General features: G+C 33.5%; 2 protein-coding genes across 4 annotated transcripts; both read left to right on the top strand.

Annotated features, from left to right (window-relative positions):
- Positions 1–243: 243 nt before the first annotated feature.
- On the top strand, positions 244–14,175 carry LOC144845614 (broad substrate specificity ATP-binding cassette transporter ABCG2-like). 2 transcript variants are annotated; one of them, XM_078703045.1, is made up of 17 exons: positions 244–402; positions 2,502–2,695; positions 4,472–4,531; positions 6,077–6,191; positions 6,568–6,720; positions 7,235–7,392; positions 8,297–8,448; positions 9,238–9,315; positions 9,840–10,027; positions 10,540–10,605; positions 10,817–10,902; positions 11,529–11,618; positions 12,056–12,180; positions 12,697–12,851; positions 13,337–13,426; positions 13,555–13,607; positions 14,022–14,175. In XM_078703045.1, exons 1-17 carry the CDS (start codon positions 340–342, stop codon positions 14,167–14,169), a joined length of 1,974 nt encoding a protein of 657 aa, XP_078559171.1. In that variant the 5' UTR covers positions 244–339; the 3' UTR covers positions 14,170–14,175. The 2 variants fall into 2 exon arrangements, with proteins under 2 accessions (XP_078559171.1, XP_078559170.1); XM_078703044.1 differs by lacking the exon at positions 244–402 and having other exon boundaries at positions 2,072–2,695.
- A 1,316-nt stretch (positions 14,176–15,491) lies between these two features.
- Positions 15,492–20,263, top strand: LOC144845615 (uncharacterized). Of its 2 annotated transcripts, none has more exons than XM_078703047.1 (7): positions 15,492–15,563; positions 16,135–16,210; positions 16,839–17,049; positions 17,580–17,741; positions 18,336–18,497; positions 19,210–19,251; positions 19,335–20,263. In XM_078703047.1, exons 1-7 carry the CDS (start codon positions 15,559–15,561, stop codon positions 19,622–19,624), a joined length of 948 nt encoding a protein of 315 aa, XP_078559173.1. In that variant the 5' UTR covers positions 15,492–15,558; the 3' UTR covers positions 19,625–20,263. The 2 variants fall into 2 exon arrangements, with proteins under 2 accessions (XP_078559173.1, XP_078559172.1); XM_078703046.1 differs by having other exon boundaries at positions 18,336–18,578.
- Positions 20,264–20,328: the final 65 nt, after the last annotated feature.

Genomic DNA, 20,328 nt, shown 5'->3' with positions numbered 1-20,328 from the left:
GCCGGGAGTTTATTCGAAAGGTTATTCCAAACGATGTTGGTGGGGAGCGTTTATTCAAAGCGGGCGTTTAATAATAAATTATTAAATATTGATAAATATCGATCTAAAGTTAATTTGAGTTTCCCGCGCTCTCTACGCATCGCTAATTCACATCAACTGCATGCTCGCGCATCGATCGTTATTGGCTTCACATCATCATCATCATCATAATATTATTTATGCAGCCTCCTCCTATCGACCTGGCCTAAAGATCTGTACACAAGGGATCATCCATCAGTCTCCACTAGGCCTACATTGTTTTAGCCCGATACAATAATTGTATAGTTTTAAGCTATTATAATGGCAAATGCATGCGATTTTGGGACAAAAACAACTGACCATGATGAGCTAACGAATCTAATGGTAAGGTGGCTCCGTAAGGACATCTGTTATATTTGTTGATGATTAATTGCTTCGTCTCCTTTTGGCATAACTGCAGATTACAATGCCGATAACCTAGGCCTTTTCGATTCTATTTTCAGCATTTTTAACACGGTGTATATTTGTATTATTCTTAGTATAGTTCTTCTGTTATTTTTATACACTAATGACTGTGTCATCCGTAGTAAATTACTGATGGATTATTTTTAGAGACATAAATGCAGCGGTAACATTTTTGTGTGGAACAACATAACAGCACGTTGTGACAATCAAGCAGTGGCAACGAGTTGTTAGTCGGATTTTTAAATTAGAATTTCTACGAACTACAGTATTTTAAATTACCAATTCCGTGCTTTATGTCGTACCATGGAGAAATAAGTATTTCTCCATGGTCGTACGTTTCTTCTCTGCATGCGTGTAATTTAATACGTTGGATTCCATTGACGGATATAGACGCGCCTACTATTTCAATCAATTAATCAGATCGCCATCGTCGTTTCAATAGCTTGGCCGAATAAAAAAAAAAAACTTGATAATGATATTAATTTATATTTAAAAAAATAATAATGAAATCAATGGACCTTTATTGACGTTATTCACATAGACCTAATAATTATTAAGCCATCGATCGAGTTTGTCTAATTCAATTATTACGGAATGTGTCGTCATATTTTACAAGAATAAATATATTTATTTTATAAATGAACAGTTGGCCACGGCGAACACCAGAAATGTGGCATTATACACAAATGTGAATGCATTGTTCATTCAACATGGATGGTGTTAATAATTTTTTTTTTTAAATGGTTTACCTCCGTCCGTGATCATCCGTACGTGCGAAGTGCTTGAGGTGGTCAAACCTTTCATTCATTCTTTTGGCCAAAATCAATAACTAACAATAATAAATACAAAGAGAAATATTACAAACAACACTTTGATGATTTCAATATAAAACTCAAAAATACAAAATAAAGTCAAGCCTATACAAATATAGTAACTGTACAATTTATGGACAATGTTTAAAAAGCGGGATAGGGCCAAAATATCATAATATTAAACTGCATTATTAAGTAAAACAAACGATTGCAATTTGTAGTAGGCCTACTATAGCCTACAATAAGTCAGGCATACTTCTGGTAAGATTGTTAGATATTTACGATTACCCCAAGGATTCAAACTATCAACACAGCACAACACACTACATACATCCACGTGTGGTGAGAGTTTTAAAACGAGTTACCGAATATGATGAGGTACATATTATGTAATCAGACGACCTATGTTCATGTTGTACTCATCAGAACTCTCCTCTCTTTGTCAACACTACAGAACGTGTTGAGATTTTATCAATCTTAATCTATCCCCCAGGGGAAATTAAGGACGTCCCAAGCAAAGTGAAGGGTGAATCATTCGCAAATGTGTGGATTGCGTGACGCTTGTTAATTCAAATGGATAATTAATACACTTTCACCGACATAAAACATCCTTCACCAATAATAAACTTTCACCTATATACCATACCGTGACTATTTATAATCTTCCAATTAAAACGACCAATTGCAGAGAAGGAATTAGTAAAAACCACCGAAGCACGCTTTTTGCTAACAAAACTCTTCTCAAGTAAACAAAAGAAATATTTGTGAGTGACATGTTTGTGCAAGTGAAACGTTTCTTCTTCACTGACTGCTTTTAGGCCTGCTCTTTTATAATAGTGTATATATATAATAATTAAAGCTTAAAGCTTTTAATGTTCGTTTGGTAGTTGACTGTACGGAGTATTAACGTGATGTTGTAGATATCGATAACGCCAGAATTGTTTTATTTTGCTGACATCTGAATTATTAGTGTATTATTATTAGGCCAGGTGTTAGCAGGCGTTGTTGTTCAGAATGGCAACTCTGAACGTTGGTTACGATACGAGCGGGGAAGAGTTAAACGTTATTCCTAACGGAGAACCTCAGACAAGTGACATAAACAGGGACGTAGGTAAAGACGAACTCAACGATAGTAATGGCAATCCTAAAGCATATATTAGGCCTACCTCTAATGCTGTCGAATCAACTGTATTTTCAAATACACAGACTACTACTTCTCCTACTGAAGTCATTATAGACAAGTCTACAGTTGACAAGAATGGTGTACCAAGCAGTGATGGACTTAAACCCAGATTTGGTGACCAGATGGGGACCGTTCTCTCTTTCCACGACTTAAACTACACAGTTCCTGCTAAAGTGGACGGCAAGAAAGTAAACAAATTCATACTGAAGACAGTTAGGTGAGTCGCTCGGCTTAATTACTTCCTATTCCCACTAACCTACCATGAGCACGAGAAAAGAAGCACACTCGTTACAGTATCATTCGATTAACCTATAGATTAAAATCTATTGGTCCTATAGCATCTAGGACAACATTGCATCCGTGTCATTTCTCATAATGTCGACGAATCTACATCTGCTCTTTCTTAGTCTAACTCGAGATTTAATTTAAATTTAAATTTAATACATATTCTTATCGTACAATTTAAAATTTGATCAAAATTAAATGTTTATTGAACAATAGGAAGAAACTAATTTCTCCACGGTTGAACTACAGTATTATGCCTACATTTTAACAAAACCAAAGCATGACACGCATTCTCACCAGGCCTGGATCATGCATCGCTAACATCGCAAATAATATTTTCTAGTTGAAAAGAATAATCCGGAAACTAAACACACAGGTAACGGCTTAATTTCCTACCATGAACTCAACGATGATTTAAAAAATAGTATAAGCCCTACGTGCGTTTTCGTAGCCAGAGAGACTTAACCATGGTCGGTCATTATAGTAGGATTAATGGCCGTTTTAAAAAGCTTCGTATTGTTATTCGAAAGCATTATGTAAGTTTATTACAGGTTCTGCATTTTTATTACTGTTATATGGCCTTTTGTTATATTTGTTTGTATATGTGTTTAACCCGAAACTAGTTCCAAATACCCTGTACCTATCAGGCATATGTAATCTCTGTTATTAAAAAATAGTTCGTCAACCCCAGACGTTAACACTGTAATTCATTTATATGAAAAGGAACTAAAATACCTGAGCACCTATGTAACGGTACCGTGAACAATTAGGCCAATATTATATCTACTTATAATCGTCACCCTTCCCTGTTTTTGGTGTCAGTATTATTTCAGAATGGTGGCATGACTCAATGATGATCCCAATTAAAATATAGTACATTAAGACAAAATAAATACAATTTAAAAGTTGAGGTTTAACAAGTATTTATTTTTTGCCTTATGACCATCATCATGGTGTTCTAATCATCTTTCAACTTGGCTATCTATGTCGTGTTTGTTATCCTATCGCCATCATCATTTACTTGTCGTGTTCGTACTCGGCATCATCTTCAAATTCACATCCAGTGAAGTTGACAACTTCACAATATATACTTCGCAAGCGACAGCATGAACAGTTGCCAGGAAGACAGGTAGCTCGTCGAAATCGAGCTTTATTTATTTAGAATTATTGAATAATTGAGTTATACGGTCAATAGTATTATTTATTATTTATTTATTTTCTTATCTTTCTACATAGCAAAAAAAAAAACAAACATATAAGTATAACAGGGGAGTAGCGGAAAAGCAAAAGTAATAAAACTGTCATCTTGTGATGTGCTTGACCAGCCCCTGTCAACTAGGACGATACAATAAAACCGACATTTAACAAATTTAGAAAAATACATAGAAAAATATGGTATAATAAAATGTTAACAAAAATGCAATTGCTATCTGAACATTCTGATTGTATAAAAGTTAAAAATTCTGATTATATAAAAGTTACAAATTCTGATTGTATAAAAGTTAAAAATTCTGATTGTATAAAAGTTAAACATTCTGATTGTATAAAAGTTAAAAAGTTAAAAATTCAGAGTAGGTACAATCTAAAAAAAAACATGTTAATAAAAATATGAAAAGTTAAAAATCTATAAAATGTTGCTTTAAACTGTGTTTAAACTTAAAAAACGAATAGAATTATTAAATAGAATTGTTAATTGTTTATTTTACAGTGGTATTTTTAGGCCTGGTATGAATGCCATTCTTGGACCATCGGGAAGCGGTAAGACTTCGTAAGTATCTTGGTTTATAAAACATGCACATAGGCCTACTCATACATTATATATTACATTCAATTCTGGTTGTTATTAGTTCACAACATCCTTCCCATACCATTTATTATGGTTTCAGAAAATATTAGGCCTACTTATAAGACAAGCCTGGGTAGAGCAGACAGACAATAAAAAAAAGTTGTTAATTTATTAGTCCCTGGGAATAATAAACTCGTAAAATAGTTTGTTTTGTTACTCCTACTGACACCTACTCGCTCATAGGCCTACTAAAATAAATGTCTGTATGTATTTTAATACCGTCTCAGTCTACAGATGGTTAGCCTAAAATAGCTATAAAGAAAAAGTAACCCGGATGACTTAGGCCTATTATTTTTGCAAAGCACATGGAAACTTCCGGCCCTTGCAAACAAATTGGCAATCACAACATAAACTGTAACATTTATTATGATAAATTTGATTAAAGAATGTGTAGGCCTATGCAACAGACTTTACTTAATATTTCAACATTGAAAAAACATTCTATACTGACAACCAAACAAAATGGTGGATAACTGTAAAAGTGCAATATCTTTGAATTTGATTTTAAGAAAGTTTCGCACCCTAGATCTAACTTTTCTAATCCGTGGCAAATAAAGTTAACAAAAGAACAGTCCTTTTATTGACCTATTTTGTTTGCTTGGCAATCACATCTATTCAAACACAATATTTACATTTTGCTAAACAAACGTCAATGTAAATACCATCAAAATGTACCTACCTTATATAGTTCGTGGTGTTATGTTTGTACAGGTAACCGCGCATGTATCATTTTCTGTATATATATATATATATGTAACTTTAGGCTATTTCCAAAAAATGTAACAAAACCACGCACTGTGGATTTACAAAATCTGATAAGTTCTTACATGCATGCCTCTTACAACAACAAAAAATATAAAATAACGTAAAAATAATTTTTTTAAATAACAAAAGCCACTTTTCTGTCGTAATTCGATAATAAAACGGAATACAATATCTTTGTATAATAAAGTTTACTAAGTGTCCTACCTTCAAGTTTATACTAATAACCTTGTAGACTTATAGGGGCCTACTATGATATATGTTTTTCTTGTTTACACCTATACTAGGCGATATCCTAAAATAAATCGAACCTTTTGTATAATAACTGCATTACCAAGGAGTAAAGATAACTTTACTTAAAACTGTTCAAGCTCAGAGAGGATGGTGAATCAAACACCCCCTGAATACTGTTCAAGCTCAGAGAGGATGGTGAATCAAACACCCCCTGAATACTGTTCAAGCTCAGAGAGGATGGTGAATCAAACACCCCCTGAATATAATCAATTAACAGTTTATATCTTAGCCCAAATAGGTTTTTCAAAAATCATGGCGTTTTTTCTTTTGTCGTTTTGAATCGAAATAATGCTAGGCCTACCATTTACAAACGTGATTATAGTAGCCTATTCTTCCTTCCCTCTGGGTTTTGAATATTACTGTGAAGAAACTAATGTCATGAATTTACAATTTTAAGTATTTTCTGTACAGATTGCTGGATGTTCTAGCCGCTCGAAAAGAGACACGAGGACTGGAGGGTACCGTACTTATTGATGGAAACATACAACCTTCTAATTTCAAACTCGTTTCAGGATATGTCGTTCAGGTAACAGTAACATCATATTCGTTGTTGAATGCTATTTTTTAAATATTTTACTTTTGGTTGCGACGACGAAAATCTATAATGATTACAAAAGCGACAGCAGTGAGACCCAACGGAGTAAGCCAATTATAGCCCAGTAAATGATATTACTGGTTAGAAAAAGAAAGAACGATTTTATCCAGGAGCTGGCGCGATTCTCCATTTAAAATGGTCAATTCGCCCTTAAACACTCTCGGCGTTTAGAACGCTCAGAAATCCATCCTAAATCTTCTCCTGGATGATAACTAATAGGCATGATTATGATATTGATGGATAAATTACGTCAAGCCGGTAGTATTCCAGTTAAGTGATGGTGATAGTGTTGTTTCTTTTTTTTCAGGATGATGTAGTTATGGGAACGTTGACAATTCGAGAAAACTTAACCTTCTCTGCTGCTCTTCGTCTTCCAAGTTCTTTAAAATCTGAAGATAGAAACCAAAGAGTGGACGATGTTATTAGGGAATTGGGCCTAGAAAAATGCGCCGATACAAAGGTTTGTTTTTACTGCCAAATTCGCTTCCTGTTATCTAAACACTCAAACATCAACAACGAGCTCTAAAAGCAATTGTTGCACGTAAAAATCTGTTTCCCCCGTAAAATAAAACATTCTTAATTTTATTAGAAGTGTTTATTTAAAACCTTTATGTGATTAAATTCAAGTTCTCTATTGCGAGGATATCTATATACATTTTCCCGTTAACTGAACGAGAAAGTAATATGTTTCAACTCTGGGTTATAAGTGGTTCCTTAACAAGAAATGAATATGGTAGGGATCACGGCCTTCTTTACAATGCTTTTTGGTTCACGAAAAAAAAAATGTTTACATACTATTTTTGACTTTCGATCATTACCTATGAAAGCCTAATGTCTGTACACATGGTTCGTTGGAAATCCATCACGTAACACTCATACTATTTATAGCTTTCTACAATTGTTTTAGATCGTGCCATCCACCATAAACTTTCTACACCACACAATATGCATTAACATATTTTATTGCTTGGCAGGTTGGTACGGAATTTATCCGTGGAGTTTCAGGGGGCGAACGAAAAAGAACAAATGTTGGTATGGAATTGATAACCAGACCTGAAGTACTCTTTCTGGATGAGCCTACCACCGGACTGGACGCCAACACTGCCAGTTCAGTCATGAATTTGCTCTCTAGGTTCGTATACAAAATCCTGGGTTTTCCTTATTAAAACCGTAAAATCATTATTCAATTGAACATCGTCTTCGTCATCATTATTATGATTGTTGACGTCATTATCATGGTTCATATTATTGTTGTCGTTTTAAAGACAGAATCATCACCAATTATACTCATCATCTAATCACCACTTGAGTCAATTTTCTCCATTGGACGCAATGCAAGATCGTAAACGTAAATGTTGATGTCGCACAACACCAATTTCGTTCACTTACTCGGCATAATGCTTGGTTTCCATTAAGACACAACGCAATGACGAAATCGCAACACAAGTAATTAGACCAATCATAATTATCATTATTCGAACTTGCGGCTTGTCATTCGTCAAATCACTTGCGTCACGGCCACGTCTTTGCGTCGCGTATTAGTGGGAACCAAGTTTAAGCGCTCTTGTGCAACTAGATGAGTTGAGTTCCGTGTTGACATAAGCCCCGCTTAAGCGCAAGGCAAGTAATTTGACCAATAACGCCGGCCGAGGTGGAAGACAAGCTTAACATGTCCACAGCGCCGCGGCGTGACGAATTTTTATTTACATATTGAACTTGATTTGTCCGTAGAAAAATAGCTTTCGATTTGCAAAGAAAATTCTTTCGAAACATGGATTAAAGGATGAAAAGACATAGATTAGAAAATTATACACTGAATTAAGTCGATCTTCTGGTATTTGGGAAAGCGCTCCAAACCACAAACCTGACCTAGGCCTAACAGAAATGGATTATATGGTTATTCACGCTTAATTTACTATTGTTTAAAATTTGTTAAAGGGATTGTAGGACTAAATCTTTGTTGAAATTAGGAGTAATACTCTTTAATGAACTTTTTATTTAACTATTTTATCAATCGGTTTTCGTTGCTTTGTCAGGCTTTCGAAGAAAGGAAAAACGATCATCTTTTCAATCCACCAACCACGCTACTCGATCTACCGATTATTTGATACAATTCATCTATTAAGCTTGGGTCAAACGGTTTACCATGGTCCTGCGTGTGATGTTATTGAGCATTTTAGCTCAGCTGGTAAGTAGGCCTATGATGTTAATTATCTTATTAGGGGCAGTTACTTTTACCATGGAGAAATAAGTTAGGACTTATTTCTCCATGCTTTTACTAATCCTAGCTTTCCCAGATGTATCTTGAGATTGAGTAACAACATTTTATTTAAGATATACATAGTTGGTAACGCGTTTACTTGTGTACATTGGGTTCCAATATTGCGTTTTCAACATACATACATTTATTTTAAAGATGTATTGTCCCTTTGACTAATTCCAAAAAAATAAAAAAAAAGATTTCGAAAAAAGTTGGGTCATTTTGAAGTATCATCATAGTTATTAACTTTCACAAAAAATTTGTGGAAAAAAAATCATTTAACTGAAATACAGACGTTTTTTTGTTCAAAAAATAACTTTGACTTCCAGTCAAAGTTTTCGATCAAAACATATCCCATAATGAAATGCGCTTGTTTGGCTACTCTGTATGTATAATCATAAAACTTCCTCGCGATCTGTGTGAAAAAACCTTCTCAACAGTGACGAGTTGTAAACAATCCTAATTAGCATATGCATAATGCATACTCATGGTTTGAATTCTTTGTTTACTTTCGCTCGCGACAATTTTCCAGACGAAATGTAATCAAACTAATTTACCTGTTAATTACGTAAATTTGTTGTTTTTGGCTAGAATTTTCGACTTAAAGTGCATAAGTTTAATATTACTTTGATATGGCCAATTTAAAATTAGAATATTTTGACCTTCATTTTTTGTGTTTCAATGAACAATACAATATAAAATAATGTTTTCCTTTAGGTTATGTGTGTGAAACGCACAATAATCCACCAGACTTTTTTCTTGACGTTATCAATGGTGATGTTCAACCAGAATCAGGTAAGGCGGTTGCATAGTCCTAAATTGAATTGAAATTGGAAATTCTCGTTTAAGTTTAAAACAGTACATAAGCCTAGTAAAACAACATTGACAAGACAAAAACAAAAGAGAAAATCAGGATAACCCTATAAAATACAGTATTTCCAGACGAGTGGAGTCCCAGGGTGACACTAAGGCTTCCCAAAGTGGCACTGGGAGTCCCAGAGTGGCCCTAAGGCGTCACAGAATGGCCCTAAGGCGTCCCAGAGTGGTCCTAAAACGTTTAGAATATTTAAAAACAAAAAATATAAAAGTGCACAAATCCTACTAGGTTTTTGTCTCGGTTGCCTGTTGTAGAGGCACATTTTGTAGGCCCTAAATGTGTTAACATTCCAGATAAGTTATGTTTCTTCTCTTTATGATGTCACATCAAATACTGTATGTTAATTTAATAGAATTATATACTGCAATCTCTTTGTGCCATACATACAGTTTAATTGTATTAATTGTGTAAATACTGTTATTATTGAAAATTGGCATTTTAGGGGACATAGAGGGCGGTGCAACATTAGAAGGTAATTGTGAGACGAATAACAGTCTTGTTCAGCACTTCCTCAGTTCATCACACAATACAAAGTTACAGGAAGATCTTGATTTAATATGGAAAAATCATAATGAGACGCAAGAAGTTGAGATACGAAAAATTGAATATCAAACATCCTTTTTTAAACAGGTTTGTTTATTTTGTTTCCCTACATGGTTTAATCTTGCTAGAGTTGTCACTGGCCATAATAAATGGTAAAAATAACATACACACAAACAAATCTTTATTAATGTCGATCCGAAAACACGGAGAAATGACTAGAAAATCTAAAGCAAAGAATAGCAAAATTTATTTGAGATATGTTTTATTGGTCTACTCTGAGTATGGTCAAACTTCTCTTAGGTAAAATCTGCTTTTTAGTTCAACAATTTCTTGTTGAATATTGTCTTTTTAGGTGTATTTTAGTATAGTAGAAACGTATTCGTTTAATTGTTGGTGTATTTCATTGTTATTTGGACGCACTTCACAAGTTGAAGTGTGCGACTGATACAAAGTGTGGTAGGCCTACCAATAAATTATTTTGTTTATATTTCTAAGAGAAATTGTGGGTGGATGCGATATAAGTTGGCTACTAATGATAGTGTGGAGATAATGCGCATGACATTTTAAGGTACAATAATATATGTGATTTTAAATTTCAGATGCGGATTGTAGCTAGAAGGGCGTTTCTTAATCTGATACGTAACCCTGAAGCATCTCTAATGCAGGTAAGCGAATCGAACGGTCTGCGCACTAATCTAAAGGACAGAGTAATTGTGTGGCTCGTGCGTGTTGAGATACCACGTCGAGGATGAACAAAGTCCCTATCCAATCGGATTGAAGACCCGGGACGTTAAATTGAGCCTGGGTTTATGCGCCTCTCTTCGCTCGCATCGTTTCACGGGCTACCAGCGCATTGATACTATTTTTTTCTTTTAGATTATAATGCTAACAGTGTTGGCTTTAATTGTTGGTATAATCTTCTTTGACGTTGACGATTCTATTCAAATCGGAATACAAAATAGGTTAGTTCACCTTTAGTTGTGGTGCAATATATTTTAGTTATGTAACACCTAGTAATCATATACTATTTGTTTGCATGAGATAGGTCACATGATATTTGATTACCATTAAAAGGCAATGTTACTAAAAGTTCAGATTATCTAGATTGACAGACACACTTGCCTTCTTTGTATTCTTGTAACTATTTAAGTGAGTCAAATGTAAATGTTGATATTTTTTTCAATAGTTACTTTTCATTCAAGACTCATTGTATTCTTTTTTTTTTAAATAATTGTGCTCAATAGGCTAATTTTTTTTATTTAAGTTTGCTTCTTAAATAGAGTATTGTATCTGTTTTCTGTTTCATACTTTTAAGTGGGTTTTGATGAAATAAAATAAAATAAAATAAATAAATTTAATCCATTCCGCAGTAAAACAAATTTTTTTTTTCCATTTAAAAAGAAAAAATATCCCCCGTTTGTATACCCAGAACAGATCTAGACAAATGTCCCTGTGTTGTATGTAGCAATGTTTGTAGTTTGTCAATACTTCCTAGTATAGGCAATGGCAAACCCTTATGGCTGCGCTGTTTCCCCTTTTTTGTCATACTGATGTATCCCCGGGATTTATCAAACATTTAATATTTCAGATATGGAGCGTTCTTCTTCATGACTATGAACATGGTTTTTAGTAACATGAGTGCCGTGCAAGTCTTCATGAAAGAGCGTGTAATCTTCCTGTAAGTAGTAGGCCGTATGTTTATATTGTATATTTATATTCGATGTAATTGTGTTGGATGTGGTCAAAGACACCCACCTTCAAAGGGGAAATCCTGGGATATTTTAAACGGAGGAGCGCTAACAATAATATAATAGACTGTAAAAAATAGATGTCAAAGGGAGTAGCGTGTGAACCGAATCGCTAACCTGAATCTTTCCTCTCAGCCTAATCATGGAGAAATAAGTTAACTTCTCCATTAGGCCATGGAGAAATAAGTTAACTTATTTCTCCATGGCCTAATGTAACACAGACTAATCCAAGAAACCTGACACCTGAAAATAACTGTTTCTCTCCCTACCCACGCGCACGCGTTCCTAGCTCATCCCTGATGTTTCTCAGAAGTGAAGGTTTATACCAATTATTTAAGTAATTGTATGTGTCGATACTTTATTTCAGACATGAATCAGCGAACGGATTTTACCGAGTCTCTTGTTACTTCTTATCCAAAATTTTCTGTGACATTCTTCCGCTTCGAATCTTTCCCACAACAATTTTTGCTGTTATCACCTACTGGATGATTGGTACGTATACAAAAATGAATATCAAACGATGTCGCATATCGAATCCATAATATCGATTCGGGGTGTCTATAAATTACCGATACGAGCTTTCGAATACAAATACAACCACCAATGGCTTTCATGACGATGATGACGACGACAAATCCTATTAAGATGGTAGGCCTAATTGTTTGGTGAGGAAGATGATGACGGCGACGAAAATTGTGGTATGATGATCATTATGACGTCATTGGATGATATAATCATTGTATGTAAAAAATGAACCTAATTTTCCATCAGTTGAATTGCATTTCAATCCAACATTTACCGGAGCGCACGTGTGTGCTCTTATTGAATCAACCTCGGCAAAACGTTATGATAGCCGTTCATCCCCGATGGCGATGGATGTGATGGCGACCATTATGATCAAAATAATATGTACTGTATATCGTCACCACAACGACGTTAATGAGATGTGAAGGGTATTCATTTTATAATAATTACAAGAAACATACAATGTTGTAAATTGTTTTATAGGTTTAAGAGCAGAAGCTACCAAATTCTTCATTTATCTACTGAACTTACTTATGACCACGTTGTCTGCAGCTTTGTTAGCGTTTTGTGTTGGAGCACGTATCTCGACAATCAGTGTGGCCATGGCGATAATACCGTTGTGTTTCATCCTTATGCTGGTATGATAAACTTAAGATCTTTCTATTACTCCTTTTTAAATAATTTTCGACGCTTCGAGCGCCAGAACGACGAATAGAACGTGAAGAGCATCTGCACAATCATGTTTACAGCACAGAACTTCCCCGACAACACCAATTACAATTGTATTAATTCACGGCGCTTTAAAAACATAATTCAAAAACGATTCTGAGGCAATGTAGGCCTAACAACAGGATACTGAGCTCCATTAGATCAAATGTTTTATGTTTGGTTGCGACACGATCAGTTCCACACCTCAAACAGTACGGTACTGTAACCCCAACTAGTATGAATTTGTCGCAGCCAATCCTTAGATCAAAGGACTGTTACAAGTTCCTATCTTGGCAAGGCCAGTTCGGTATCCTGCTGTTATATTGCCTTAGTTTGTCGGTATAGTTTGCGTTATGTAATGTAATTCATTATATTATATTGTGAAAGGTTTAAACTTCTCTATTATTCTTTTAAGATTTTTGGAGGATTGTTTGTAAACATTACATCACTTCCGACGTGGCTGCAGTGGTTAAAATGGTTTAGTATTTTTAGATACAGTTTAAACGTATGTATATTTTACTTTTCAACACTTAACATATAACATGTACAACACAAACACACAAACAAACTCAATTATTTGTTTCATTTATGAATGATATATGTGTTTATCGTATATGTATATTTTATTTTTAGACTCTATCTATAAACGAATTTTCTGGGATGGTTTTTGTAGAAGGAAACATGACGTAAGTAAAATTGTTATTTTGAAAACACTGTCTGATCATGGACCTATATATTCATATGGTCCATTGTCTAATGAACAACTCTTACTCGTGTATTACGGAACACACTTTACTCATTCATTGTCTAAAGCTCTGTCTACACATCAAACTTTATGTGATGTGCCCATATATGCACATGACGATGTCATATTACTGTACTACCATATTTGGGCACATCACATCACATCAAGTTTGATGTGTAGACAGAGTTTAGCTTTTTTTGTTTGAGTTTGATATTGTAGACAGCTCAACAATAATGCATAAACAAGTAGGCCTGTGTAGGAAGGATGTATTAGTATTACAAACTTATAGTTTTGTTTAGTTGGCAACATAGTGATGTTTTAAACGAAACGTTCTTGGTTTATTTTGTTGTTACAGGGTGAATGGAGAGGACTATCTAATATCTCAAGGCATCCCAACCGGAACATGGGGCTTATGGCAAAATCAGCTCGCCTTATTCATTATGCAAATCATTTTATTAACTCTTGCGTACATTCAGTTAAGAACAGTTCCTAAGTTAAAATAGATACTAAGTTACTTCTTATTGTATTATATGTATATATTATTATTCAAAAAATATTGTTACGTCACACTGTATAATAATGCACATAAAGAGGTCACCAGTCAAGAAGAGTATGTCTGCGTTATCATAATACGATTAGCCCTAATAATGTAGGCCTACATACACATTGGTGGCTTACTTGATTCTAATAAAGTTGTGTATAAACAAATATTATAAATAGTATTATAAAGACGTGCTTTTATATAGTGGCTTTCATGTTAGCGGCCATTGCAAGTATCCTGATCCATTCACATTGTTTACAGTTTTTCTTTTGTGTCTATTTGTTTGGGTCAAATACATTGTTCTAGATTTTACTTGAGTTAAGGTACGGTGGTATTAAAATATACGTATTTGTATCGTATTTAGTAAAATAGGATTCATGGTGGTATCATGGCTATAAAAAACAGCTTTGGTCCGTTATTTTTATACGTATGTTCCGTTAATCGTCATTGATTGATTTACATACAATGTGAAAATATTATGTAAATGCATATGCTTTATATTAAAAGAAAACAAATGTATTAACATTTATATCTCCTCTTCTGTGATAACTATTTATGATAACCAATATAAAAAAAAAGATGTTTTGTTGATTTATCAATAGTTAACATTATTGTTCACGTGTAGGCCTATTATCGTTTATTTTACTCTTTATTTGTGACTACGGGGTTCATAGTAGGCTATTATGTGGCACATAGTGGTCCCCCGCCAGACACCAGCTGCCACGTTAAAACATTAACTACTTTGACCCGAATAGAAGCTTTCTGTATACAATTTAATTGTAGCAACATAGTATAACAAGCAATATTTCTTACAAAAACAATTGATTTACATATAAAAACACAATAATTAATTCTAATTCTAAGGAAATCTGTGAGAATGAGAAAACCGAGATTCGAACCCGGAACCATGTCCTAACCATTAGACCACTGGGCACTGGTATTGTTCAAACTCGATTGGATAGCGACTTTTTAACATTCTCGGCGTGGTACGGTGGAACACCACTAGTCCCTCAGTTAGTACGCAGTATATATACAATTATTATTAGTCGAGTTTACAAAAATATTAAAACTGTCAGCCTTATATATAAAAACGTCATAATGACAACACGTGATGAGATTGCTATTTATAACTTATTACCTCATGGTAGAAAAAGGGGAAATTCCCCGAGCGTTAAAGGGGAGTATTTTGCGTCATCTATCACCAGTCTGCCTGTGTTTATTGTAGTTATAAACGCATCTCAACCGTTTAACACCGGTAGGAAACGTTGTCAGACTTGAGTAATTTTATATTCAAGAGGAGGAAGTAATCTCTTTTGACAAAACCAACTTAAATTTCCCTTTTTCTAACTGTATGAAGTAAGACTTTCACTTTTAATACGTTAGATATTAATAGAATATACTACAGTAATCTAATTGATAAATAATGATTCTATTTGTGCCTTTTTCTGCGACATAACGTAGGCATAGCTAGGCCCCTAGCTAGAGGCTAGGCCTAGTTAAGGCTCTTAGAAGCTGTAGATTGTTGTAGTACTGTAGGCTATCCCCATCCAGGCACATTAGCCCTCTTGAGGATCAAGGCCTTCGTGCAAAAAAAGTGCATTTCCATCCTACGCTGTAGGAATGCCTGTCACTAGTTCCATCTGTATGCCTATTTTCTTTCTACATAAACCAGTTGCATATTTGTGATTATTATAAAATAATAAAATGATATTTTAATATTAATTATTATTCAAACATTTTATTTTACAAATTAATTTTCCTTTTTTATTTAAGCCAAATAAACATTCACAATTACAAATTAATGTGATATTTTTGTTTTGCCAGTTTTATATTTAATAATAACATTTTCTAGTTAATAATGAAATCATGATACAAACTAAATCCAATATATTGTTATGGCCTAATTGTCTGTGGTTCAATTTAATAGGTGTGTTCCGATGCTTTCTCAATTTGTTCAAGCAGTGCTTTTCTTTATTTTATCTGTACACCTATCCTCCTCACAGGTTTGTTTAGTTATTTAAAATATATTTTTAAAAAAATAAATTGGTAATATTTATAGGCATGGGAATAAATGGTTTGCTTTTCAATTAGTTAATCAATCAAAGTAACATTTATTTCTCTTAAGAATAATTTGATAATTAAATTATAGAGAGGGGAAAATACAAAACAAAATCCTTTGCTATGGCCCCTCCAAAAAAAGGTTAATTATGATACTGTATAATCATGAACATTATAAAATCATTATGGTCTTCTTAAACAGCTCTCTTCATTTAAACCCAAAACATGTATGGCTACTAATTATTCATCTGCTTAAGCTCTGTCTACAAAATTATATCAAACAAAAAAATGTGATGCCTAAATATGGTAGTGATATACCCAAATATGGTAGTGATATGACATCATCAAGTCCATATATGGGCACATCACATTTTTTGTCACATACAGTTTGATAGTGTAGACAGAGCCTAATTACTCCTCATTCTATCACACTATTAACATCCACTTCAAAAAATAGTGGCATCCTTATCCCAACATAGCCCCACTCTCTCTGACCACTGCAGATGCCACTACTATCATAGCATCCATTCAGATTTACATAAAATACATGAACTAAACCAATAAATATTTTAGAATATGTGTGACAAAAATAAAACAAACTACAACGCAGAATGGGATAGAGAATGGTGTCTTAAACGAAGCTGCTATTATGATCACCATTACAAGCAATGCATGAAGTGTTCACCTTGTACTTATAAGGGTTACGTAAGTAACCCTGATGGACCAATATTACAGTGTCAGATAGAAGCTGAGGATGACCTTTTGTGTGCTTACACCCAAACACGTAAGTTCTATATTAAATAGTGGTACATTTGGTAACAGAGCAGCCTATGCTCTTTATAATAAGTTGGGCTTTTATTATCCATCAGAGCCTAGCCCTATCAAATGGATCACCTCCATGATAACCAGATAAGTGTTCTTGCTCATCAAATGTTCTTGCCTTCGAATATAATCAATATTAATTAACTAAATCTTGCGGTCTAATTGTGTATTTTTTTTATACACAATTATTCTACTATTTATTTGTTATTATTGCAAAAATGAAATTACATTTTTAAAATGGTTATCATTATAAACGAGCATAAAATTGTATATTGCCTTTTTATGATCTTTTAGATCATAAAAAGGCAATATACAAATTTATAAAAAAATATATAGGCCTATAATTTACAATTTGAAACAATAGGATTAAGGTTGGTCATTAAAACATTTATTAAAAGTAGTTATTAATGATACTTACAAGTGATTAATTTATTCATTTAATTTAACAATGTACCTTACTTGATGTATCTACTAATTTTTTAAATCTTATAGAATTAACAGAAATAAAAAACGAAATCCGTCTACCTTTGCTGGGCATCTTCAGTTCGGTTATTGGAGCTGTTGTTACACTGACAATCTTGTATATCTATAAATGTTTGAACAAAAACAAAGACTGGTTGAGAAAAATTCAACGTACAGAAAGGTATCTTACAGGTAAGTCCCTTTTATTAACCGAACAATTCAGAACTTTATTATCCCACTCATTTCAATATCAATAAAATATGTTAAAATCATCATCATTCTTTTTAAAAAACATTGTTCAAATCATATTTTCACATTATGATTCTCACGCCTGAGGACGATCAAAGCATATTGATCGAAACATCGAGAAACTCAACAGTTCTTTTCAGAACTAATACATGTGGTGTACCGCAAACTTTATATCAACATGATTTGAATAAACATATTTATAATTTGACTTGATTTGTTGGAAGGTAACGTTTTAAAGTCAATTTAATTGATTATTGTTTTTAAAATATTGCAATACTTATTACAGTATTTGTTCATTTCATTTATTTAAAAACTTTTTTTCCCTCATAAAACTAATCAATTCGACAAACCTAAAATTGTGTAAGATATACAAAAATTACATATTTTATATAATACATATTTTATTTAATACATATTTTATATAATACATATTAAATATAATATCAATAATGTTATTTAATAATAATAACAAAGTAAAAAGATGGACTTTTCACAGTGACAGGCTTAGTATTGTCTTTTTTATTGCTTTTTTCCCAGATGGAGAATTCTGTATGAGTGATGTACCTTTAATTTATAAAGAAGTATCAAGGAAAATTCAAGAACTGGCAGATAAATTACAGACGAATATACATACAACAGGCGATGCGTCTGTAAATTTTTCTAAAGAAGAAATCTCTTACCGGTTTCTTGCACAGCTATGTGATGCGAAAATTCAGATTAAACCAATTGTTGACAATCTCTGCAAATTAGGTTACCATAGGCTTATGTACGAATTAATGAGTAAGGGGTGAATTTTTTGTTGACACTTTTCTGTAATGGTAAGGTAACTCCCTCAGTACAACCTTTAGCCATAATGTTTTTCCACAAATGGGCCAAACATCGTCACAAGCTAAGATAGTTAGGCCTATTTACCATTTTTGATCTTTAGTTGAATCCCTCAAACCCAGAGGCTACAGGCTTGGTGTTTTTCGGAGGGGCACACTGAAGTTATCCCATTTTGAAAACTATGTAGGTGTAGTGACTAGCTGGCTTCTATTAGTATAATGATATGAATGAACCATCATATAAATATATGTAGGTGTAGATATTGGCTATTGTTGTCATGAGAAAGTCACTCCAATACAAACCAGAAAACTAAATATCTTGATATTGGAAAATATAACTGTAATTGACAAACATTATATGGTACAACCCTTCCGTGAAACTAAAGAGGGGGCAGTGTATATGTTTTAACAATATAGCCAATCCCTATTCAGAAGACACCAATATTAAGGGACAACTTTGGATCCCAAAATAAAGATTGGATCTCGCTAATAAAGATTCTACTGAATTTAATTGTGTGAAGATTGGAAGATGCCCGCAAGCTGTGTAATTGACCAAATTTATATTTGTTGTACTCTACTTTTTTTAGGTGGAACTATAAACACAGACGACATTCCTGAGATGCAACCAAGTAAGTTCACTTGTGTTTGTTTCTAAGGTTCAAGTTTATTTTAACGTAATTGAATACATTTTTTTTTTTTTTCTGAGTTCCAGGTCTAAACGAAAATGTAGATGCCGAAATGATACTTGAACTTTCCAGAAACCTTCACAATCAACCCGATTACCCAAAAAGACAATTCATAGTTGCCATAAATCTGGGGTTGACGCCTGCAGAAATTGACAACTGTAGAAGCACTCAAACTGGTACTAACAGCGTTGATGCTATGGACAACATTTTCGATAAATGGAGAGAAAAGTATTCATCAAATTATACATATTCACACCTCAGACGGGCTCTACAAATAGCTGAAGTTGCTTATCTACTACCAAGCCCGTCTGCATGAGTAGAAATGTAATTTATTCATTTCACGCCCTTTGGTTGGAGAGGCACGCCCTTTTTGTGACAGTTTTCAATGACAGATCTTGTCTCTTAACAGTTTTCCTCTTTTTTTTCACTGAAAAGTATAAATAAATATGTAGAACTGGGAAATTTTAAAGTTAAGGGAAAATAATAAAACCGTCTAGCATTTCAATATCAGTATACTGTTCCTCCACAATGGCTCATTCCTCTATCTAGATATTATAGATATGAACATTTAGCTCAAATCATTCATAAATTATTTTCGTTTCCTATTTTACTTAAAGTTACGGTTTGTACACATAAAGTATGATCTGTACATAACTTATGGTTTTATTCATTTTGATACTGTAAGTCATTAATGTGTTGAAGTATGTGTAAATACATTCCTACTGCCAAATAAAAACAAATGTTAGATGTGGAAATTGCTTATAATAAAATAATGTAAAAGTAATACTGTAATAATAATAATACGAAAACAATATGTATATTTATACTAGAAAAAAGAAAATTTTTTTTTTTTTGTAAGATAGGTAGAAAATCGAATGAATTAGAGCAGAATGTTCGAACAGCACCGTAAGTTTGTATAATACACAGGGATGATACTTGTTATCCACTATCTTTTTCATCTGTACTATAGATTTTAGGCATACTATTTTTTAAAACAAAATATTTGTTTGTCTAATGATT

The sequence above is a fragment of the Antedon bifida genome, chromosome 6 (assembly GCF_963402885.1).
Source record: "Antedon bifida chromosome 6, ecAntBifi1.1, whole genome shotgun sequence".
NCBI classification, from domain to species: domain Eukaryota; kingdom Metazoa; phylum Echinodermata; class Crinoidea; order Comatulida; family Antedonidae; genus Antedon; species Antedon bifida.
Note: the sequence above shows the minus strand (reverse complement) of the source record. Positions and strands in the feature narration are given on the sequence as shown.